Genomic DNA, 24,325 nt, shown 5'->3' with positions numbered 1-24,325 from the left:
CCTCAAGGGGTGGTGGTGGTGGTAGTCACTGGATGTAATAGTGAAAGGTGCCACTTCTACGTCCCTTGGTTCCTGGATTCATCTTTTTATCTATTGGGGATTAGTACCACGTATTGCTTATTAATTCAAAGAACACTATAATCTAAAGGACTGTACCACAACTTTGCCAAGTGTTGTCCTCTAGTTTTGCATTAACTGAATTTCAAGAGGCTTTTCCTCTATATTATCAGGTCAGCTGCTTTCTGGATGTGGGATATATGGTAAGACCAGTAGACCATGGTCATGAGTCCATTGTTGCCCTCTCCTTCACCATAAGATGGGTCTCTTGTTCTGAGACATGTCAATGCATAAGGTAATCGGCAGGCTCTCAGTTGGTGGTACTGCCTGCAGCCCTGTGTGCAGGGAAGGCAAACCCATATATGGATTGAGGTCAAGTCCATCTTGCCGCCTCCAAGGTAGAAGATGTGATATAAACTTACCTGCCACTAGGTGGCTATCTGGCTTCTCTAAGGAATGCTGCTATATTGAGGGTTCAGCATCAATTTTGCAGTTGGCTAGTTGGGCTCACTCAGCAGTGGCAACAGCTTTGGGACAGATCTGACTTAGACTTGGAAATTAGGTGAAGATCTATGATTTTTCACCAAGGTGACCAGAGTCAGTCTTCTGCTCACCAGCTATTCTTTCTGATTATATTGATCAAGCAATACCCTGAATGGCTGCTCATCTGTTTTAGCCTCGGTAGGGTAATACAGGTATCAGTTTGACTAGGATGGTCTTGGTGTATACCAATGGTGCCCATGTAATCATTGCTAGCACCCCTTCTTACTCTCAAAAGTAGCTCAATTTGGACAATAAATTATATGAATACTCTTTCCCATAGGAACTCTATGAGCTATTAGTCAGTACCATGAGTCCCGGTAGAGAAAGTCACCCTGATCATTCCTCCACCTTGCTGTTCATGGCGATATGTCCACCTGGTCTTTTATGAAGTAGTGCTCCCACCTGGCCTCTGCAATTCTGGGATTTTTGTCATTTTCACTAATAGTAAGGAGCTCAGTTACAGGGTGGTCTTCCCCCTACAATTAACTCTGGACCAAGGATAGCCACTACCAACTTCTCAAAAAAGCTTTCTTACTAGTGCATTCTTTATTGCCTTCATGAAGGGCGTGTCCTCTGGGCCAGCCCAGGGAGTTAGCTAGGGGGCTAGTTAATTCTCATATAAATTCTAATATTCCCACCTTCCCGAGTCTTCTGACATCTCCCTCAACACCACACAGGGAAGTCCAGCTTCTCCACTTTGCTTACTATAGGCCATTATTGGAACCAGGCTTCAAAGAGCCATCCCGGCAAAATGTTAGGATAAGCATCAGGCTTTCTAGCTAAAACGTTAACTCCTGAATTCTGAGTATCCCCAAATTAGTGAATTCTCCCCATTGAGTTTTTTTGCTCCACTCCTACCCCCAAATATGACATCTTCAAGATCCACTCCCACACACATTCCCATAGTTCCTGTCAGTGCATAGTGGCTAAATCCTGTAAACCACCTTTGGCAGGTATGCTTTTTCTCCCTGGAGCAGGACTTTTTCTTCCCAGTGTGGGCTGTGCTACAACTTGACTCTGGATATTGGTGAAGGCAACTGGTGGTAGGGCCAGATCTTGAGGAGAGCAAACTGTGGGGAAGAGGGTCTTCTTTCGGCAGGAGCATTCAGAGGATTGGAAGGGTCCAGAAGCTCTTCCACTGAGACATCCCTATTCCAGGTCTCAGGCCCCACTCTGAATTTTCCATGGAAGCCTGTGAAGGCATGCATTGAGTATCCTTTGCAACTCTGCTACCCTGTGGCCTGGTCCTGGGCTTGATGTTTAGCCTTATCCTATGGCTGCAGGAAATAAGGCTCCCCCTTAAAGTTTCCATGGGGGCACTCTGACTTCCAAAGCATTCCATGAGTTGGTAATTAACTTCCCTGAACCTGTCACTGTCTGTTTCCAAGGTCTCTCGTACCTAATAATTAACATTATTTCCAAACAGATTGAGTTCCACAGCTACTTGATTTCCCAATGTCTTGCTCTCCACCCAATGCAGCCCAGTTGAAGGTTGTGGTGCTCCTGCCTATCAAAGTTATAACCATCTCTCTTATCACCAGGAAAAGGATCTCTATTGATTTCAGACACGTAAGCAATGCACTCCCCATATCCATCCTAGAACCACGGGTGGAACCAATGGCCTGAGCTCAGTTTCCCTAGGAAATAAAACCCGAAGCAAACGTTAAATCCAATTGAGAAGGCAGCAAGAGTGAAAGGGGAAACGAAGCAGGCTAGGATGAGAAGCAATGCAAGGTGGTATGTTATCATGCAGGTAACTCTTCAGGACCAGCTGCAAAAGAGCCATGGCAGGTTACTCAGTAGATGCGTCTCAGTAGCTCTGCAGGATATATCCAGGGAGGTTGTCCATAGGAAAGAGGAATGAAAGAGAATGCATCTGCCTAGCTCCCTCCCATCTCTTGTTTCTCATTGGTCAAAATGCTCGCCACAGGGAATTTCCTAGGGTGCATCATCTAGTCTCTTTGATGGCTGCCTAGAAGCCACATCCTGCAGTATGGCATTTCCTCTGAGTCCAGAAGGAGTGGAGGAGTCAGAGACTCCAGACATGTGGCTGGCCAGCCTGGCTGTGCAGCAGCGGCCAAGAAGGATTTGGCTGGGCAAGTGTCTCGTCGGTTCCCAGCGGCTGAACTGCACAGATTTAATTGGCTGTGGAGGCAGCTGTGGAGCCAGCAGAAAGGCAAGGTCTAGCCGATGTGAGGAGGGACATAAGCTGTTTCTGATATACTCATTAATAGGCTATTAACATCAACAAGTGGTGGAGCTAGAAAAATGATCACCAGGTTAGGATCTTGTCTTATTTACCTTACAGACCCCAGCACCAGGCACTTGAAAAATGAGATGCTGTTGAAACCGCTTTTCTTGTTCCAAACCTTCCCACTTCACACCTCTGCTGTGCCAGTCATTATGCTAACGAATGGAAGTGACTCTGCTTTTGGAGGTTGAGCATAGTCCCTGTTCAAATCACAAGTTGGCTCTGTCCCACTATGTCACTCTTATTAATGACCCAAGCTTTCAAAACCCATCATCTGTCAGGCCTGGGTTCATTTGAGACTTATGTAACACAAAATACACAGGGAAAGGAAGAACAGAGTTGGCTGGTCCATGCAACTAGCACAGCTCTCAAATGCAAAAAGGATTCTGAAGAAAAGGGCTCTTCCGCTGCCCCGTCCCTCACTGGGACAGCACAGTTCACTTTAGAAGCCTTCTTACCACCTTTTGGGAAAAGCAGCTAAGTCTCACACTTCTCTTCATATGTCATGTGGCCTCCCACTGCATCCCACCGCCCAGGGAAGAAGAGACTGGACAGCTGGAATATCGGACATGAAAACAAAAGCGTTTCATTGAACCGTCAGGGAGTCCTGATGTGCCTGGGGCAGGAAGATGAACGGATAACCCCTCTCTGGTCCCTAGGATTTTGAGTCAGGCAGAGCAGGATCCAGGCCTTGGTTTAACAGGGTAATTGTAGTTGTTTGGACTTGGCCTGAGTGCCCACACTGGGAATCGATACCAGGCAAGGTGACACTTGCCAGACATTCTTCGATGTTCACCAACGGGTCGGATCACTTGAGCTTGGAGAGCTCAGTTTTCTCTTGAGGGAGTGTGAGGCCAAATCCTCATCCTCTGCACACACAGGTCTTCATCCTGAAATCCTAGTCTTCTGGACTTGAAACTCCAGGGAAGTGGGGAGAAAGGGAGAGATCTGAGAGATGGGTGAGAAAAAAGGGAGGAAGGATGCTTGAGATGAGAAAGCAGATTGCTCGCTGCGGCAGGTTTTCTTTTAATCAGGAAATGAAAACGGAGCCAATTATATGGTGAGAGGGTAATTTTTCCTCCCATTTCCTGATATTTTTCAGGTGTGATTCTTCCACTGGAATTATTCAGATAATTTCCAGAATGAGCCAAACCGTTTCCTTTGTGTTATTGGGACCTAAGTTATTATCCTCATTATTGAATGCAGAAAGTCCTAGGCATGGGCTCTTGTCTGCAGCATTGCAGGGCTGGGCCAGAGTCCTGGGCTCCTCACCCATGTCCTGACTCTCAGCTATACCCAGTGACCTCTGCTGGCACCGGCCCCCTCACCACGCCTCCCACGAAAGAGAAGTTCCAGAAACTGATCTGTCATCAGTGGCTCTCTGACGACTGCATTCTTAATTCTAGGTTAACTTAGCATCGCTATCACAACTGCTTTACCCTCTCAAAGCTGGCATGCTGCCGTGGAGTTGAAAGAGAAAGGAAACTAGAGACAGTGCCCACAAGAGAGAGTCCGAGAATCATAGAGCCTCAGAGCCAGAACAGACCTGGGAGAGTGAGGGGCTTGGCTTGCTCTCCTCTTTTCAGAAAGAGGAGCTAAAACCCAGACCAGGCAAGTGGCTTGTCCTGGGTCACACAGCTCAGCCAAGGGATAAATGTGGACTTAGAGCCAGCCCTCGGGTCAGTAGTCTGGTGCTCGTCCCATCTCACCTTGCTCTTCTCTTTCTTTAAAGAAAAGAAGAAGGAGAAAAATAGGCCTTTAAGGAAAAGTTGTTCTCGTGGGGAGTGTGGAGGAGTCTCCCACTTCACCCTGACCTTGAAGCATCTCTCCAGGCCCTCTTCTAACTCTGTAGTTCTGACAGAACTGTCAGGGCGCTGCTGACCACCTGGGCTTTAGGGCTACATGTCAGCTTGGGTTGAACTTGATAAATCATGACTTAACGTCAGCGAGTACATGACTGTGTTCCCTGGTTAGTTTGGGGTAATTTGCCCGGTGGGGTTAAAAAAGAGATTGCTTTGTACCTTCCTGTACAGCCCCTGCCTGAACCCCCTGACCGAGGCAGGTGGCTGTGTCCAGCCTTCCTCAGGGAATGATGCTCTGAGGAGAAGCCTGGGTCCCTTCTCAGGTGACTTCTCCGCTGCTTCCCACAGCTGCAAACCCTCGCAGCGCCACGAGCCCCGGGGGAACTCGGTCTCCAGTCTCTTAGACAGACGCTCCAGCCCCAGGACACCACAGCGATCGCAATTTCGCGTGGCCGTGCAGCTCCCCCGCCCCTCCTCCGTCCCCCCTACCCCCACCCCTACCCCCCAGGCCCGGGAACCTCGGAGCCAATGGGAGCGTCGCGAAACTCCGGGTTGTAGAGTTCCGAGCCCGGGACCCGCCCCTCTTTGTTGCGGTGGCCAATGGACGCATTCGGAACATCGGCGGCTGCCCGGGTGACTCGGTTATATGTCACAGAATAACATTCGAGAATGGGACTTGGAATGAGGGGCCGGCCGCCGCAGCCCCAGCCCCAGCCCCAGCCCCAGGCCCAGGCCCAGCAGCAGCAGCAGCAGCAGCAGCCGCAGCCGCCGCCCCCGCCGCCCCCGCCGCCTGGAGTTGCGCCGCAGCAATGAGGCCGAGCGTCCGGAGGTGAGGTCCTGCTGCTGCGGCGGCGCCCTTCCCTCGTCCCGCTTGCAGCCGGTCCCCCGGGGAACCTGGGGGCTCCGGGAGGGCTTCCTGGAAGAAACGCGGCCGCCTTTGCAAGCCCGAGCGGCTGCTGCGCCCTCGCGCCGACCCCGGGCGCTCACGTGCGGGCGCGTTCCTGGTTTGCTCGGCGCTCGGCCACATCGGGCGGCCCAGCACTGTGTGGGGCCGTGCTGGGACCCCCTGTTCCTCGACGCTGCACGAGCTGCCTTTCTCCCCGCTTCCCCGGTCCACTCCGCACCCCCCCACGCCTCTTTCCTTCCCTCCCGGTGTTTAGGTGTGCGTGAAGCTTCGTGCCAAAATTCCAGTCGCCTTTTGAGGTAATGGCAGGGCTGGACGCTCGTTTTCAAATCTGTGGAGGGTCTGTCAGCGCGGGCGTGGAGGGGCGGGAGCGACGCGGGGACAGTCCGAGGCCCCACCGCCGCGGGGCACGGTTTCTCGGGGTGTCTGTCCACTTACCGCGGCGCGTGCTGTGTCCCCGCTGATTGCAGGCTCGGCCCGTGAGCGGCGCGTCCCGAGGCAGCGCGAGGCATGGAGGAGGCGGCCCCCGCGGGGCACTGATCCCCGCGCGCGCCCGCGCGCACACGCCCCCCGCCGCCGCCGCCGCCGCCGCCGACGTCGCGCGACCCCCCCGCCCCGCCCTCCCGGCCCCGGCCCCACCATGACCGGCTCCGCGGCTGACACTCGCCGCTGCCCCCACCCCAAAGGCGCCAAAGGCACCCGGTCCCGGAGCAGCCACGCGCGGCCCGTGAGCCTCGCCACCAGCGGGGGCTCCGAGGAGGAGGACAAAGACGGCGGGGTGCTCTTTCACGTTAACAAGAGCGGCTTCCCCATCGACAGCCACACCTGGGAGCGCATGTGGATGCACGTGGCCAAGGTGCACCCCAAAGGGGGAGAAATGGTGGGCGCCATCAGGAACGCCGCCTTCTTGGCAAAGGTCAGTGGCTTCCAAGGAAGGGGGTGGGGTGGGCGGTGAGGGGACCCTTTCAGCCTGCAGAGGGCAAATAAGAGGCACTATCCACGTTCCTGGTTCTGCTACGAACACCCTAACCCTCTCCAGTCTCCCCCCTCCCCCCCCCCCCATTGCTTAATTGAGATGTTTGTCTTGGAAGCCTTAGAAATGGGGGAGGGGGAGGGGGTGGCTGGCTGTCCTGGGACTGTATGGTCTGTTGTGCCAAGGTTTCTTTGAATCTCTGTCCAAACTCTATTATTTATTTACTCACCCCAGTGTCCATCCTCTTTCAGCAAGAGCTGTAGCCGCTATGTAGCAGCAGCGATGCCAAGAATGCATAGGTCCCCTAGGGATCCCACCCTGCTTTTCCCCTTTGGAGTCTCCCCTTTGCAAATGATTTATTAGGCTGTGAATGAATTTGACTCAACCAGTCAGACTTCTCAGCGTGAATCATTTCTAGACTTTTTGCCAATTTTTTATTTTTTTTTATGACAGTGACTTTCACCTCTGAAACTTGCAAAAACAGTGAACTATCTCTTTTCCCAGCTTATCTGGGCTCCAAGAAAAAAAAAAAAAGTTTTGGCCATGGCTTAAAGGGGACGTTCCAGTCGACATGATGGATTAGTCTCACTGGATTGAGAAGGAGGCTCAGGAGTAGAACTCTTTTTTTTACCTTGGAGAGAAGCCAGTGAGCTGATGGGGTTTGGTGGCCAAGGATCACTTAGCAAGAACGGAGGGAGGGAGATGTGCAGTGGTCGTTGTATGAAACATAAAATGCAAACCGGGGGAGACATGCTGCCAGAGCCTGGGGGGGGATGTAACATGGCAGATGGTTTCCCTGGCACCCTGGGGACACTGGCATGGCTGAGAAGATTCCTGGGCAAGTCTAGGAATGCCAGACCTGAGACCTGGAAGGCCATCTGGTGGCGTCTCCAGCCTGGAGCATCTGGTGACCTGAGCATCTGAGCCCTACAGGCCAGAAAGCTGTGTGTGCCCTTGGGAGAAGTGGCCCAGCCGGTAAGCTCCCTGTTGCAGTCGGTCTCAGTGTTTCAGTACTCGGCCGGTCAAGGAGCGAGCTCTTCCCTGTGCCCAAGGAGAGTCCTGTCAGCCGTGATTACCCTTGCTGAGTCCTCCTTGAGCATGAGAACAACGTTGATCCTGGCTTGTGGTTCCGGCTTCGTCCTTACTTAAGTGAGCCTTCTTTACTGAAGGGCGAGCTGGGAGCCCATAAACCTGGAGGAGAGGCGGCCACAGGCCATAGAGGCCTGCTCCTACCGTCCCATGCTGCCTTTCTAATTCAGCACCCTCAGCAGCAACCCCGTTTCTAATTGGGGCTTCATCCTGCTCCCGATTTGGTGTGCGGTGATCCCCTTTCTCGATGGGAATCAGGGGATGTTAGTATTGGTGGAGACCGGTCTCCCTGCCGCGTTCTGAAGACCTCCTGAGAACCGGGGGCTCATGGCCCCCCCCGGGCAGCTGGTCCCAGGCCTGGCCAGGTTAGATTGGTGGGAAGATCTTTCCTGAGACTGAACAGAAGTCCTCCTCCTCTCCCCTTCGTCACATGTTACCACTGATTCTTGTGTTGCCCTTTGAGCCAGCGTAGCACATGCCAACTTCCTTTGCTACTCGCAGCTCCCTTGAGTGTCACTGGACGGGGCTCTTAGAGTAAGGAAGGGACTGAATTCCAGTCCTAGCTGTGCCACCTCTAGCTTACTTAAAATCTCTGATCTCAGTTTTCTCATCTATCCAATGGGAGTAGGCCAGACGTCAAGTAAAGTTCTTTCCAACTCAAATCCCATAATGTTCATGACCCATGAGCCTCCGGGTTCTAATGCGGACCTGTGTGACATCAGAGGTGCACGGAATTACGAGTCCTCAGAACTGTGACATCCGTCAGTCTGCACCTTCCTTTAGTCTCCTTTGTCCACAGGTAGCTCCTTTCACCTTTTATTTTTATAAAAAAATGTATATTTTTATTGATTTCAGAGAGGAAGGGAGAGGGAGAGAGAGAGAGAAACATCAATGATGTGAGAGAATCATTGATTGGCTGCCTCCTGCATGCCGCCTACTGGGAATTGAGCCCGAAACCCGGGCATGTGCCCTTGACCCTTCAGTCCACAGGCTGACACTCTATCCACTGAGCAAAACCGGCTAGGGCTCACCTTTTCTTATTTGTTAGAGTTCCCAGATCAATTCACTCTTCTCATCTTCTTTCTAGGACAATGGCTAGTTTGAAATCAATAAATAAGCATATATGAAACACAATAATATTCTAAATGTTGTCTGAGCAGCTTAGAACATAGATCACTACTTCCAGAGACCTCCAATACTGTGGCTGAATGCTGTGTTCTTAAAAAAGAGTGGTCCCTGCCCTGGCCAGGTTGTCCAGTGGTTAGAGCATCAGGCAGTGCACTGAAGGATTGTGGGTTTGATCTACGTGTATGGGAAGCAACCAATCAATGTTTTTCTACCTCCCCACCCCCATCCTCTCCCTTCCACTCTCTCTAAAAATCAATGGAAAGAATATCCTCTGGTGAGGATTAACAACAGAGTGGTCTCTCTCTTTTTTAATAGAGTGGCCATATTGTACTTTTATTTTTATTTTTTTAAGTATACTTTATTGATTTTTTACAGAGAGGAAGGGAGAGGGATAGAAAGTTAGAAACATCGATGAGAGAGAAACATCAATCAGCTGCCTCCTGCACACCCCCTACTGGGGTTGTGCCCACAACCAAGGTACATGCCCTTGACCGGAATCGAACCTGGAACCCTTGAGTCCTCAGGCTGACGCTCTATCCACTGAGCCAAACCGGTTAGGGCTACTTTTACTTTTTTAAATCCTCACCAGAGGATATGTTTTTATGGATTTTAGAGAGAGAGGAAGGGAAGGGGAGAGAGAGAAAGAGAGGAGACTCATGAGCCCTGACAGGGATTGAATCCTCAACCTAGGTATGTGCCCTGACCAGGAATTGAACCCACAACCTTTTTTGGTGTATGAATGGTGCTCCCACCAATGGAGCCACCTAGCCAGGGCCACATTGTACTTTCGTAGTAACTCGAAGGTCACATGCGAACTCCTGCCAAGCCAGGACAACCCCAGCCCGAACGTGGGCATTGGCTTTTTGAACCTAAGTAAAGAACTTAACATTTCTCTCTCTTACATTGTGTCATAATCGTTGGTTCTCCACCCCCTACCCCATCATGGGATCCTCCCTGTCCCTGGTCCCGACATTCCCCAAACCTTGACTCCTCACAGGCTTTGAGATGGGGACCGTTTCAAAAGCTCCTGTTTCCAAGTGCCTCTCCTCTTGGATTCAAGGGCTAGTCCTGCGCTCAGATTGGCAGATGTTTCCCTCTGGAGCCAAGTCCTTTGCTCCTTCAACCAAATCAAGGCTTTACTGAGGAATTTGTAGAGAAGAGGAGGAAGTGGTGGAAGGATTGGAGATTACGTTTTTTGGCAATTGAATTTGGCAAAGAAGTGGGCGGAGGGAAGGTGTCAGAGGCCTAAGAGGGGGACTGGATGTCACTTCCTTTGACTGCAGGGCATTCTGGTAGCAGCCATGGTAAGTTCTCCCTGAAGGTCCAGGTACCCCTTCCTGGGGTGTGGAGGAGCTCACCTGCTCTGAGATCTTCCAAATTTTCTACTGAAGACCCCTCCTCTGCTGGTTGCTAATCTGGAGTTAACAATTGTGTAGGTGAAGGCCCGGGTTTTTTAGGGATAGTGCAAGAATGTAGCTCCAGCCAGGTGGAGGCTGATAGAGGATGGGAAGCCAGGGGCAGAGAGGGAGCTGGCCCAGAAAGAAAAAACAAAACAGCTGGGCTGTTTCTTGCAGAACCCACGTTCTTGTGCCTCATTCTCACGTTGATCCCAAATTGGAAAGTAATTCACATTTAGAGGACTCAGCTTTGCCTGAGTGAAGAGGTAAATGCTGTGAGGTGAGACTTGGCTGCAATCAAAGGGCTCCACTCCTGCCCCCTGCTGGTTCACTGGGGCAGCTCCCTCCCTCCCTTGTTCTGCATCCAGAACCATCCACTGGTCTTTCCTGCTCAACCCAAGGTTGTGGCCCTTAGGCCTCCATGGCAGGCTACCACCAACAGATTCCTGGCCGCTGCTGATATAGGGGTCTGGGGCCCATCTTGGGCTCATGAGCGATGTTCCTTGCTCTCCTCCAGGAGACTCTTCTGCCTGGTGTCTGCCAAGGGTACTTTTCAGAGCAGGGACAGCAAAAGGCTTTGCTTTGTCCTTGTTCTCTCTTGTTAAAGATCCCTGGTGCCTGAAGGTCTAGCTGCCTCCCTGGTTCCTCATCTAGCTCCCCCTTCTCTCCCACATGGTGATGATATGGTGATGATATGCACTTGTGACCTTCCACATCCCTTCTCCTTGCCTTCTTCTTTTTTAAAAAAAATATTTTTATCGATTTCAGAGAGGAAGGGAGAGGGAAAGAGAGATAGAAACATCAATGATGAGAGAGAATCATTGATCTGTTGCCTCCTGTGCGCCCCCTGCCAGGGACTGAGCCCACAACCCGGGCATGTGCCCTAAGGGGGAATCGAACCATGACCTCTTGGTTCATAGGTTGACGCTCAACCACTGAGCCATACCGGCTGGGCTCCTTGCATTCTTCTGACAGGTCATTGAATTTGGCAAGAATGGAGTGAAATTGAGTCTGTCCATAAATTGAGTCTGTGGTTTGTTTCATCATTATTCTTGAGCAACCATTTTCCTGTCCACCCCACTTCCTCCTCCTACTCCCCAACCCCTGACCACAGGCACAGTATGGAAAGGGTCATTTTGATTTGTGCCCTCTAGATTCTGCCTCCATCAGCGGGGCTGTGGCTTGAGGGGGCTGGATGCAGGTGGCAGGAGGTGGGAACCTTGAGGGGAGGGGCCATGGGAAATCTAGGCTGGCATTTCAGGTGAAATAGGGCAGGAAAATGACAGGAGAAGAGACTCTCAGGTCCCCCGTCATGGAGAAAACAAAAGGAGTGTGCCCTGGGCTTTTTGTAAAAGGTTGTACCCATTTACACTCCCATCCGCTGTATGGGAGCATCCTCATCAGCCTTGAGTGTCCACATTTCAGAGCATCCCTGCTAAATGGAGAGGTGACAGTGACATTCTGCACTGGCTTTAATGTGCATTTCTTACATTATTAGTGATTTTGAACTTTTTTTTTCAAATATTTACCCACTATTTGCATTTCTTTTTGTGTGTGAATTGTTTTTTTCATGGCCATTTAAAAATAACGTATAGTTTACCATTTAAGTGTTCGGTTCTGTGCATTGTTGTGCGTGTAAGATCACCACCTTTCATCTCCAAAACCTTTTCTTCTTCCCCAGCTGAAACTCTGTACCCCTTAAACTCTGTACCCCTCTTCTTTCTGTCTCTATGACCTTGGCAAGTCTAGGAACTCATATAAAGGAATTGTACCAATATTCGTGCCTGGCTTATTTCACTTAGTGTGAGGTCCTCAAGGTTTTTTCCTGTTGTAGCATGTGCCAGAATGGCCTTTCCTTTTATTGCTGAATAATATCCCATTGTGTGTACATGCCCCATTTTGTTTATTCATTCACCTGGTTTGCTTCCACCTTTTGGGGTCATTAAAAAAAAAAAAAAAAGGACAGGTTTATTTATTTATTTATTTATTATTTTTATTGATTTCAGAGAGGAAGGGAGAGGAGGAGGAGAAGAGAGATATATATATCAATGATGAGTGAGAATCATTGATCTGCTGCCTCCTGCGCACCCAACACTGGGGATTGGGCCTGCAACCCGGGCCCTGACCAGGAATCGAACCGTGATCTCCTGGTTCTTGGTCGATTCAACCACTGAGCCATGCCAGCTGGGCCAGTTTTTTTTTTTTTTTCTTGAGGCCCCAAAGTTTTCTTGTCACTTTGCGTGAACACTTCATGAATTAAGGAGGTTAACTCATGGTCTCAGCGGGAAGTGGATGGTTCATCCTCTTTTATTAGGGTGAGAGGGCATCTCAGTAACGCTCCTGAGTGTCCAGGGACTCAAGCGCTGCTGATGCTGTGTTCCTGAAAAGTGAAGACATTTCAGGCTTCCCCGTTGTCAACCCCTGAAGGCACACGTCAGACGATAATAACACAGCTAACACTTAGCACCAAGTGCCAAGCTCCGAGGTGCACATTTTATATGTAGGTTATAGAATCCTCATAACCAGCCCAGAAGGTTTGGAGTAGGTGATATTCTCCTATTTTATCGGGAAGGTGACAGAGGCTTAGAGAGATCATGTAGCTTGACCGGGGTCCACAGCCAGCAGGTGACAGAGCAGGGACTCCAACCTCGTTGTGTTGGACGCGTCATCACAACTGAAGGAGCCCACCTGGTTAATAGTGCATCGTCCTGTGGAGGCATTGGCAGCCTGAGGGGCTGGTTGGGAGCTGAGTCCCAGTCAGCTCTCCCAGATGTCAGAGTTGTAGCCAGATGACATCATCCCCTCAGCAGGCTTAGCCCCTCTCCCTGCCACAGCTCTGCTCCTCTGGGGTTTGGGGAATGTGGCCACTCGCTCTCAGCAGGGGCTGAGGTAACCAGGCAGCTGTTCTTAAAAACCTTTGGGCGCCACTGAGCTTCTATTCTGAGGACCAGCTGCCGCCTGACTCCCACCCCATCATCCGGCTCTTGTGGGCTCTGTTGGGCTTGCTGGAGTTGAAATAATTTGTTGGTTGGCCCCCATGGCCGGCTGACTCAGAACCCAGTCACTCTGGCCACCTCAGGGCTGTGGTCAACGGATGCCCCTCTGGGGATCCCTTAGGTGGCCCGGGCTTCTATGGGGCATTTCCCTGTGCTTACCAGCTTTTCTATTAAATAGGTACTCTTCTGTGTGGAAGCATGCTCATGACTTAATAAACTGTCATCCCGCCTCCCTTTCTCTCTGTGCCCCTCCCCCTTTGTCCCTGCTCTAGAGCTGGGAACACAACAAGTACTAAAGAGATGTTTGTGCACATCTCCCATTCTCTCTCTGCTTCTCTGCGAAATTTCTGGCACATTCTTACACTGAATGCCCAATTTGGGTAGATGAATGGATGTTACTGCACAAAAAAAATAAAGACAAGCCATATACTTCTTGGTGTTTGTTAAGGCAGAAAACACAAAGGTACACTTCATTTTTTAAAAAAATATGTTTTTATTGATTTTAAAGAGAGAGAAAGGGTGAGGGGAAGAGAGAGAGAGAAACATTGATTGGTTGCCTTCTGCATGCCCTCTATTGGGGATTGAGCCCACAAAGCAGGCATGTGCCCTGATCGGCAATCAAACCAGCGATCTCTCAGTGCATGGGATGATGTTCAACTAACTGAGCGACATAGGCTACAGCTACACTTCATTTTTTGACTGTGTGTGTGGGGAGGCGGGGGGGAGGGCATGTGAGCAAATGTTCCAATTTGCTCCCAAAAATGACTCTCCAAGACAAGAATGTGATTTGAGTTGATATGTTGTAATCAAAATGTAGTTCACAGAACAGCTGTGTGTGCACACACTCTTACATTCACACACAGCACCTTGGCTGTGAAGTAGGAAGTGTGACTAGTTTCCTTTCTGTTGAAGGGGAAGTTGCTGTGAAGTAGGAAGTCTCAAAGCCAAGAGAGAATAGAGGCGCAGAGAGGAAAAGAATGTCAAGTAGCATTATAAGTAAATGCAGCCTAGGGTATAGAAGTATGAGCAACCCTCTCCATTCCCCCTCCTCCTCCCACCCTCCTCAGGCCCAGGGCCAGCATGCCCTCCAGCTTCACTGTGGGGCCTGAACCCAGGGAGCTGGGAGAGCTCTGGTGCCCAGCAGGCTGCCCAGCACTGTTCCCCAAGTCATTTGACCAGCAGCTTCACTGTCCATCAGCTAAGCCCTAAATCCCCAGGGCCTCCCTTTCCCTGTTTTCTCCCAGGATGGAACTAATCTGTCCTGAGGCCCCTTCTGCTCCTTCCTAAGCACTTAGGCCTGCAGGAGCCTCATCTCCTTCCTGACAACGCACTGCAGGGGGCTCAGGCCCACGTGGGCCGATTGCCTCTGCCCCCAATGGCCCTACCCCACCAGCGAGGCCGAGGATGAGAGACTGAGAAACATATAGGGGGAGAGAAAGCAAAAATCGTCCCTGACTTCCCAGGAGTGACTGGATTGGAAGGCCCGGCTTGTTCTCACTCCCGGCCTCGCTGGCAGCCTGCTCAGCGCTGAGTGCTGTCTGAGCTCTAAATTCCAGACAAGAGGCGCCTACCTCCCCCTCGCACGTCCTTGCCTGCCATTGCTCCTTTCTCCTCCCTGCAGGGCTTAGCACTCTTCCCTGCAGGACTTGTAGACACTTGGGGAATGTTGACCAAGAGGTGGCTGGGCGGCCCTAAGGGGAAAAGGGTGAGGTGGCTCATGAGTCAGAGGAGCTGCACTTACCTGGGAAGAGTGAAGGCAAGAGGGGACTCTTTCCTCATCCATCTGGGTCTAGACTCATGGGAGGGAGGAGGTGGGCATTGCAGGGGGTGGTGTTGAGGAGAAATGGCGGCCGAGGCACCATGTTGCATTTCTTCAGGGCACCATTCATCTTGCATTCAATGGTGCCCTGGAGTGGGGCACATAGAATGGGTCACACCAACCATGCAGCAAAAGGTTCAGTCACGCAGTAAAAAATGTGAAGGTTAATGGAGCGCCTCTGTGAACATCCTGGGCCAGGCTCCGTGGGGGGCACTATAGGACATGGTCCTTGGCCCCAGTGAGTGGCTGAGGCTCCTTGGGGAGGCTGACTGTGTTCACACTCACAATACACAGAGGGCCATAGAGAGTAGAGAGTCACTGTGACCCACGGTGGAGTGTGTGTAGAAGGAATGCAGAGAGGGAGGACTTCAGCAGGGGATCGGCTGGTGTGGTGAAACATTGTCCAGGAGGTACCACTTGAACAGGTGACCATGGCAGGGTGGCCATCTGCTCCCAGGAGCAGTTCTCTGGTGGTCTCAGTCCTGGGCCTGCCACCAAGCACTGGACCCCAAAAAGATCTCTCTCTACTTCTCTGCAGCCTTCAATACCCCAGGTTCCAAACTACAGGCTGTCGATGACGATCCCAGACTGGCTCCAGGCAATTCAGAACTACATGAAGACACTACAGTATCCTTCCCACGAGGGTCTGAGCAGACACAGCCAGGGGACGGGCGTGGTGATTGCAAGCTTGGTGGCCTGTCTGTCCCCAGCTGGTCAGCAAATGCTCTCTAAGGTTGGTGAGGCCGGGCATGGAGGGAGGCCCCTATGTGAGAGTCTAGAAGGAGTGATAACAGAGGATGTAATTATCCTGATCAGACCCCCGCCCTTTTAAGCAGGATGTGGGCCACCTCGAGCCCCCCTGCCTTCCATCTCCTCTTTCTCCACTTCCTCCTCCTCAGTCATCTTTCCCTCTTTCTTCCTCTACAGTCTTTCTCCCTCTCCCCTCCTAGTCTTCTGTTCCTTTTCTTTCCTCTCTCACTTTTTGCCTTCATCTTGACTGCTCATAATCTACTGGAGCCCACCTGGTGCTGCTTTTGGCTCCCCAGGTGGCCCCAACTGGTGGCCTTACTCCGTTCCTTGTGACTGAATGGGGCTTTGGGACAGGGGCTCTCTCCCCTCATTTGAGCTTGAAGAAGAGCTGGGGATCCCATGGGTCCAGGTTGGGTTCAGACCAGCCAGACTGTTGTTGTTTTTTTCACCTCCAGGGCTCTCAGGTTGTTTGCAGTCAGGTTAGGTCAGTTCTGAGGGTCTGCAGCAGCAACATTGTCAGGACAAAGGGGCAGAGGTGGATGGTCCGCTGGCTGCTCTGGTGTTTTATCAGGGATAGGAGTTAGAGGGGAGCTGGGCTGGCAGAGGTATGTGTGAGAGGGACAGGTTATCTGTCCAAGCAAGTCTGTAGCATCTCAGAACTAAGCCAGCATCAGATGCCCTATAGACCCCCAGCACATTGTCCAGGATGCCAAGCCTCTTCTGGCCTCGGTTCTTCCCTAAAGACCTAGAATGTAGCAGAAAGGATTTCATGGGCACTGGCCTGTATCCCACGTGCTCTCTGTGCTATATAGGCAAGACCCTTTCCTGTGGATTTATTGTGACTTCCCTGAAGGGATGAATACTACCAGATGGGAACAACACCAATTCTGCTGTCTGGGTAGGCAGATTACTCGATTAGCCTCTCAGTTTCCACTTTACAGAATATGAACTCCCCGACATGGCATCTTCCCAGCGGAATCCTGAAGCGATGTTAGAGGAAAGGCTATCTGGTGGTGTGTTGATCCCCAAACTGGGACCCCACCTAGGGAGCTTTGTGTGGTCCAGAAGCATAAACTCCTACGAGGGTAGACTTGGACCCCAAGAGCTGAGCCTTCCTCACAGAACATTCCAGAAAGTGACAGAAATTGGAATGGCTTCTTCTTCTGTCTATGACATGGGCTTCACAAGGACCACTTGAGCAGAGATGAAAGAGAATGAGCCTGGTGGGGAGAATTTGCATTCTCTGGTAAACCCCGCAGCACACCCTCAGCCAGGTTTTCATTGTTGCCCTGAAGGAGCTGCTTTTTCACTTTTCTCTGATGCATTATGATGGTCACTGCCCCGGGTCACTGACTGAACGGAAGGCCCGCAGGCTGCTGGACTGTGCTCCCGGTCACCTGACCATTGGAGCCACCACACAAAGAAAGCCGAGTGTGGTCTCTGTTCTAGCTTCTGTCCAGACTTTCACTTAGTTCCTTGGGATTTCCTATTGCTTTGTCCTGAACAACATGACCAGTGCTAGAGTACAGGGACCTTTCGGGGCCAGTCCTGACTGTCGATGTGTGCAGTGGGCAGTAGTGATATGGAAAGACAAATCCTGCCTTCCCTTCTGACAGCCTCAGGGTCTTGGCCAGAGGGAGTGCTGATTTTGCACTGCGTTCTGGGAAGAGGTGTCACCTGACTTTGCTGAGGGCGGACTCAGTCAGTGAGTCTCTCACCCTGAAGGCAATGTTTATAGGAATTTCCTCACTTGCAGGAGCTGAAAACTCTTAGGAATTGAGAAAAGATAGATAATTTTTCATTATTTTATTACAGGTTTGTCTCACTTTATGTACAAGATGTACAAACTAGATATACATACAGGGAAAGTTGGGCATATGCATTGCATTTTTGCCATTTGAATTCTGTTTTAAATATACCAGAATCTCATTGTTTGAATGGCTTGTTCGGTAAAGTAAAAAAAAAAAAAAATCACCTAACAATGAGAATAGACTTTTTTCTTTTACATCTAGGGTTTTGTATATTATTTTTCTAAAAACGAGGCAAGCCTATCTTGTTATTGGTTATTCTTATGTCCGTACCAATAATTTCCAAACTGTGTGCTTATTAAAATCAGCCCCTGGCCCTCGCCCTGGAACTTCCAATTTAACTATCCAAGATGAGGTGACTCTGAATGGCATTTAGGGTTAAAACCATGGCCTGAAATCAGAACCTCCCGAGGCCGAGCCCAGAGTGTGCTTATAATGAGCTCCTCAGGTGGTGGTTCCGTGTGCTCGTGTCTGAGTGGCCAAGCACATCTGTGGCAGGAAGGACTCCCAGCCCTTCTCAGGGGGGTGTTCAGCACCACCCTCTGCAGCTGCCTCCACCATAGTAGGGGCACACATCTAATCTCATACACTCTCCCTGCCTGGGTTATACAAGTTCACGCTTCATTAGCAATTTCCCAACATGCCCTTTTTAAATAGAATTTTGTTTGAGGCAGTGTAGGGAAATGCACAAAGCAATGTTTTTCAGGCTCAGAAAAATTAAGATCCAGTCTCAGAGAAGAGAGCATGTCATTAGGGAATCTTTGTCATTCAGAATGACCTGGTGCAGGCTCTCCAGTCCCTGAGACCTTCTGGGTGACTAGCTAAATCCAAGGCTGTGGATAATGTTGTCATCTCACATTTAGTAATCAATGTCAAGTGTCAGGTCAGGCATGAAATGAACGTAAGCTCTGCTGCAGTCTGAGAAACTCTACTGCCATCCATCTACTCTTCCATATATATTTATTCCATTCTTCCTTCCTTCAATCATCCATCTAGCCAGCCAGCCAGCCAGCCACCCATCCACCTACCCTTCTATCTATCCAATCATTCATCCACCCTTCCATTCATCAGTTTTATTCATCCTTTCTTCCTTTCATCCATTCACCCATTAATTCATCATCCATTCATCTACCTTTCCACCCACCTATCCATCTATCTCTCCATCCATCTGTCTACCCATTCATTCACTTATTCCTCATTCACTGGATTTATGCCGGGCTTTATGGTTGATATAAAGATGATAAACAAATGGTCCCAACTTTCAAAGAGCTTTTAGTCTAGTAGATGAATTAAGACATGTATTCAACTAGCCAGAATACAGAGCAGATTTAATATGGCTATCTTTGGGGCCTAAATTAGAAGTTAGATTTCCAGGCAGGACAGTGAGAGAATGTTGACTACCTTCTGGCTACTGGACACCGGGAAAGCCCTCACTTCCTCATCTCATTGAGAAATCAATGCATAGCTTCCTCTGTTGGATTCCTGGGACTTTGGAGTTTTCTCTTACTTTCCCTTTACATACTTCACACAGATACAATCATACAGGGACCCAGTTCTTTGAAATTAGAAAAATGAGGCCACTGAGTGGGTAAGTGGTGCATGATCTGTGGGCCAGGTGACCTCTTTCCTACCTGAGAGCTGCTAACTCCCTCTCCCGCCCTCCATCCCTGTATCCCAGTGCTCACTTTCCTAGTCTGTAACGGGTGGAGATGGGGGCCGGGGGGGGGGTGGGTAACCCAGGGCGATGTTGGAGGTGGGCCTTGGGTCTGGACCACTCTGACAGCTAAGCTCAGTGGTGGAGACTAACTCGTTCAGGGGGTGGGGGATGCCTATGAAATGGGTTTCATGTAGCCTCCTTTACTTGCTCCATGGGATGCCCCTAGTCCAGGGGCAATGGGAGGACACTATGGAATATGGTCACTAACACCCAGGAACTAGCTCTTGGAGAGAGGAGTGGAGAATTTAGGATTTTATTTCTGCCAAGTGCGCATGTGCTTTGGTGCCCTCCTGCAAAGTGAGTCCTCCCTTTTCCCTCTGTATCCCTACATGATGCCTAGTGTGAGGACAGGCATGCTGACGGATTGACAGACAGACCAATTGCATTATTAAATAAATCCTGAGACCCTTTGCTGTGCTCTGTCCTACAGGTTAATGGAAACAGCGAAAGAAATGACTCGAGAGTCCTTGCCTATTAAATGCCTTGAAGCTGTCATCCTGGGCATGTATCCTTTAAGTTATGCTTGCTTAAGTTTAATCCATAGATGGATGGTGGCCTCCCTGTGGGGCTGGTGTGCCTTTAATGTCCTAGATCCACAGAGGTGATGACCATTGTCTCTTTGGAGGACTGAACTCCCCTGTCGTTTCTCTTTAATGTCCACCATCTGGAGTTGAACCAAATCAGAGCTTGGCTCCTTGGACCATCATCACTGTAACCTGTTAGCTAAAGCCTGTATCAGGGCCAGCTCTTAGGCCAACCTCGCTAGTCGCAAGGAGAATTCTAAGTTGGAGGGACTAGAGAGAGAGTGCATCATTGTTTTTTGCATTCATCTGGTATCGCAACAGGAAAGGCACTCAAGGGGAAATGGGGTCCTCCAAACCCATCTCCAGGGAAATTTCTAAGAGTGGGTTGTGGAAGAGACCGTGTCGTGGTGTAGTGTCCTGACCGCAGAACATAGAGCTGAAACAAAGGTCTGGTCTCTCTCACACCCTCTGTTCCATTTTCCACCAGACTCCTGGCTCCTTAGCCGAATATGGCCCAGAAAACTGTGATGGCACTGACATACTAGTGGTGATGGCAGTAGAACATCATCTGTTAGAAGGGCAAAGAAACTCCCAGTCCTTTGGGGTGATGGCTAGAAGGGCCTGTGACAAAGACAACATGGCAAGACGTGGGCTTGAGAGATGGTCCCAAGTCAGACCAGTTAGGTCCTTGGGTGCTGTGCCGAGAAGTGTGACCTTTTGCACAAAGGCAATGGGCAGCCCAGGTGAAAGCTCTGGAGCAGAGCTGTGACATCATCAGGTGTGCGCTTCAGAGAGGTAATCCGTAGGGCAGGTTGAAGGGTGGACGAGAAGGCTGGGACTGGATCTGCAGAGCCAGGTAGGAGCTGTTACATGAGGGAAGTGGTGGTGCTTGGACCATGGTCCTGGCAACGGGAATGGATTGGAGAGACAGTTTCAAGAGAGATGAAGGAGATAGAATTTGCAGGTCTTGGAGGCCAGTTAGGTGTAGAAGCTGACGAGGAAGGGATCAGCAACTAGAGGTTTCTAGAATAAGCGACAGTCTGTGCAGGAGGGGCTGAAGGAGTGAGAATGACAGACAGGTGAGATACGTCAGCACGGATGTGAACTAAGACAGCAGCAGTGAAGGCGAGGAAGGCGTTGGGGTGTCATCAACTTGTGGACCGATCCGATGTGAGGAGTTAGAGGAGAAAGAGGCGGCGACTCCACATTTCTGGCGTGGAAAACTGGGTGATGGGATAATCCTTCAACAGTCCAAGGGAAGGACTTAAACAGGAGGATTCGATTTATGGGAGATGAGTTCAGATTTGGACGTGTTGGATTTGAGGTGCCTGTGGGATGCCGGGTGGGGTATTGGGAGTGTGGAGCTCAGGAGGGGCTCAGGGCGGGAAATACCACTTTGGGAGCCGTGTGTTTAAGGGGTGGCAGGTGCTGTTCATGGAGTGAGAAGAGAAAAAGCTCAAGGATGAAATCTCATTATTTTTCGATTAAGTTGACACAAAAAGCCCATAAATGACACTGATAAGGACAACTCCAGAGGTAGAAGGTAAACCGGCAAGGAGATACAGAAATGAGCGGAAGGATGGGTGGCTGAGAATCAGACAGGGAACAGTGGGACATTTTTATGGAAAGGGGACTTTCCACCCCGCTGCAGCCTGCAGAGCACTGGTCTGAACAAGATTGTCCACAGGGGCTGACATTTCAAAAGTGGAAACTTGAGCCTTACAGAAGCCCCTCTCCAACCCCCCATCAGACCTCCTCCCTGCTCCTCACAGAGATGAAAGGGGTGTCTGGGGAGCCCAGCAGGAGTGCAGGACCAGGGTGGGTGGGGGCAGCAGATGGCTCAGGGCCCCCACTCCCCCGGTGGCAAGAGGCAGCACAGCTGTTGGGCAGAGCCTCCTGCAAGTTTAATGGGGGTGAACAATTGTCGGGGATTTGCTGGGGGAGGTCACAAACGCAGGCCCTTCGCTGGGTGGACTAGTTCCCTTCAGACCGCCTGCTGATGGATGTCTGTGTGCACCTGGGTCTTCTTGCTTTACAACCGTCATGCACACAGTAGTCTTGACCCTGTGCAGATTTATAAATTCAAGCCTTTAAGTTACAGGAATTACCTAAAAACTTTTAGGCCTGGCCAGGGTGGCTCAGTGGTTGAGCATCGACCTATGAACCAGGAAGTCACGATTCCATTCCCGGTCAGGGCACATGCCCAGGTTGCAGGCTCGATCCCCAGGGTGGGGCATGCAGGAGGCAGCTGATCAATGATTCTCTCTCACCACTGATGTTTCTCTCTCTCTCTCCCTCTCCCTTCCTCTCTGAAACCAATAACAGTATATATATTTAAAAAACACACAGCCACTTAGAATTGTGGGGATAGACCTATGACGAGCCTCTGGGCCTGTCTAAATCCAAGGATCACATACATGCTCTTGGTTTTCCTTTGTTCTTCCTGGTGTCACATTTCAGAAAAGTGTGGGGAGGGTGGAATAATTCGGCTCACACTACCAAACTCAGGGAAATTTGACTCTTGGACACAGACAAGAAACACAGCCCTGAATCCTAAAAGTTACAGCATCTTTGTCTTTGCTCTTTGCTCTGTGTCAGCATCCCTGTGGCCTGCTTTGCTCACGGGCACAGTGAAGGACAGGACGTGGGTCATCTGTCTGGGTCTCCACACCCTATTCTCCCCCTTCCTCCCCCCACCTCCCCTCCGCCCCACCACCTTGGCTCTTTGAAGCCTGTGTCCTTCCTGTTTTCTCTCATCTCGTTAGCCCAGAATTCAGGATTCATTCACAGAGAGCCACTGTTTTCGTCTTGCTCGAGCACGTGGGCACACTTTGACATGCGTGCTGGAGTGATAGACCTTCGGTTCCAAGTGGCTTTTTGAATAACGGCAGCGCTTTTGGGGCCCTAGCTGACCCTGGCGGGGCTTAATTATGGTAGTAATGTGCTCTGGTTTATTTACGCGGTTCATTAGCAGAGGCACGTTAGGCACATCCCCAGCAGGCGGGATGGTCGGACTTTTTCCAGGGGCTCGGGGCCCTGCTGGTCCCTCTTCCCTAGCAAAGCTCGGGCTGTTTCCCTGCCCTCATCCACACCTCCTTGTCCCCTCCGCTTCGGTTCCCCACTGTTCCAGGACCCACGGTTTTACGGATGGCTGTAATGATGGAGCATGTCCTAGAGATTAGTGACTTGTGACAAGATGCACCATCCAGTGGCCTCTCCCGTCCCCTCCCCATCCCACTCTCCCCGTGGCTGACTCTACTTGTCCCAGGAGACTCACGTTGGGGCCACTTCTCTTAGGTCCCCTGGCTTGTCTCTTACAGCACACATCATATCATGAGGTGTTTTTTTTTTTAGTTTTATTGAGATGTAATCGACATACAGTACTGTGTACAGCATAATGAGTTACATATATTGTGACTGGTGTTTTAAAAATTGTGGTAAAATATTCATAATATAAGCTTACCACCTTATTTAAAAAAATTTTTTTTAAATCCTTACTCGAAGATATATTTATTGATATGAGAGAGAGAGGAATGGAGAGAGGGAGTGAAAGTAACATTGAAGTGTGAAACATTAGTTAGTTGCCTCCAGTACGTGCTCCAACTGGGGATTGAACCTGCAACCTGGGTTATGTGCCCTGACTGGGAGTCGAACCCTCAACCTTTTGGTGTATGGGATGATGCTCCAATCATCTGAGTCACCCAGCCAGGGCTACCACCTTACTTTTAAGTGTGCAGTTCAGGGGCATTGCGAACATTCACATTTTGGTGTAGCCATCACCACCAGCCATCTCCAGAACTTCCTCTCCCCAACTGAAATGGCACACCCATTAAACACTGACTTCCCATGCCCCCCCTCCCCAGCCCCTGGCAACCATCACTCTACTTTTTGTCTCTCTAAATTTGACTACTGCAGATGCCTCTTAAAATGGATTTATACAGTATTTATCCTTTTGTGACTGGCTCATTTCACTTAGCATAATGTCCTTAAGATTCATCTATGTCATAGCATGTGTCAGAATTACCTTCTTTTAAAAAAATTTATTGTTGACACTATTACAGATGTTCCCCATTTCCTCTCCCCTTTACCCACCTACACTCAGCCCCATCAGAATTATCTTCTTTTTTAAGGCTGAATAATATTCCATTGTACGGGTATACCCCACTCGTTTATCAGTTCATCTGTCCATGGACACTTGGGTTGTTTCCACCTTTTGACAATTGTGAATGATGCTGCTGTGAAGAGGGGTGTGCAAATATCTATTCTAGTCCCTGCTGTTAATTCTTTTGGATCTAGACCCAGAAGTGGAATTGCTGGATCCTGGGGTAAGTCTACGTCTAGTAGTTTTTTGAGGAATCGCCATTCTGACCATATCGTGTCCCTTTTGAGTCTCTCTCTTCATCAGACTTGCAGAGAAGGGCTTCGTTCTTCACCGTTGGCCCCACAGCCCCGCCCAGCAGGCCGTTTGGCCAGGAGGCGCTCACTCAGTAAGAGTTTGTTTCACTGACTTAAACAACTGAGGGATGCCCTTAAGCCAGCCCCGGAGAACTCGCCCCAGAAAGCAAGA

At 50.3% G+C, this 24,325-nt stretch overlaps 2 protein-coding genes across 2 annotated transcripts in view; one reads left to right on the top strand and one right to left on the bottom strand.

Moving 5' to 3' along the window:
* Positions 1 to 6,070, bottom strand: part of SPATA45 (spermatogenesis associated 45) — a gene marked incomplete at its 3' end in the record, with an annotated part of 66,822 nt that extends 60,752 nt beyond the window's left edge. Inside the window, exon 1 of the mRNA XM_079762063.1 lies at positions 5,996 to 6,070. The remainder of the gene's footprint in view (positions 1 to 5,995) is intronic.
* Positions 6,071 to 6,197: 127 nt separating this feature from the next.
* Positions 6,198 to 24,325, top strand: part of VASH2 (vasohibin 2) — a gene marked incomplete at its 5' end in the record, with an annotated part of 37,086 nt that continues 18,958 nt past the window's right edge. Inside the window, 4 exons of the mRNA XM_079762190.1 lie at positions 6,198 to 6,473; positions 15,498 to 15,586; positions 19,049 to 19,105; positions 19,665 to 19,739. Of these exons, the coding sequence (XP_079618316.1) occupies positions 6,198 to 6,473; positions 15,498 to 15,586; positions 19,049 to 19,105; positions 19,665 to 19,739 (497 nt within the window). The remainder of the gene's footprint in view (positions 6,474 to 15,497; positions 15,587 to 19,048; positions 19,106 to 19,664; positions 19,740 to 24,325) is intronic.

The sequence above is a fragment of the Cnephaeus nilssonii genome, assembly GCF_951640355.1.
Source record: "Cnephaeus nilssonii genome assembly, chromosome: 21".
In the NCBI taxonomy this organism is placed as follows: domain Eukaryota; kingdom Metazoa; phylum Chordata; class Mammalia; order Chiroptera; family Vespertilionidae; genus Cnephaeus; species Cnephaeus nilssonii.
This window is presented reverse-complemented; position numbering and strand designations above follow the sequence as displayed.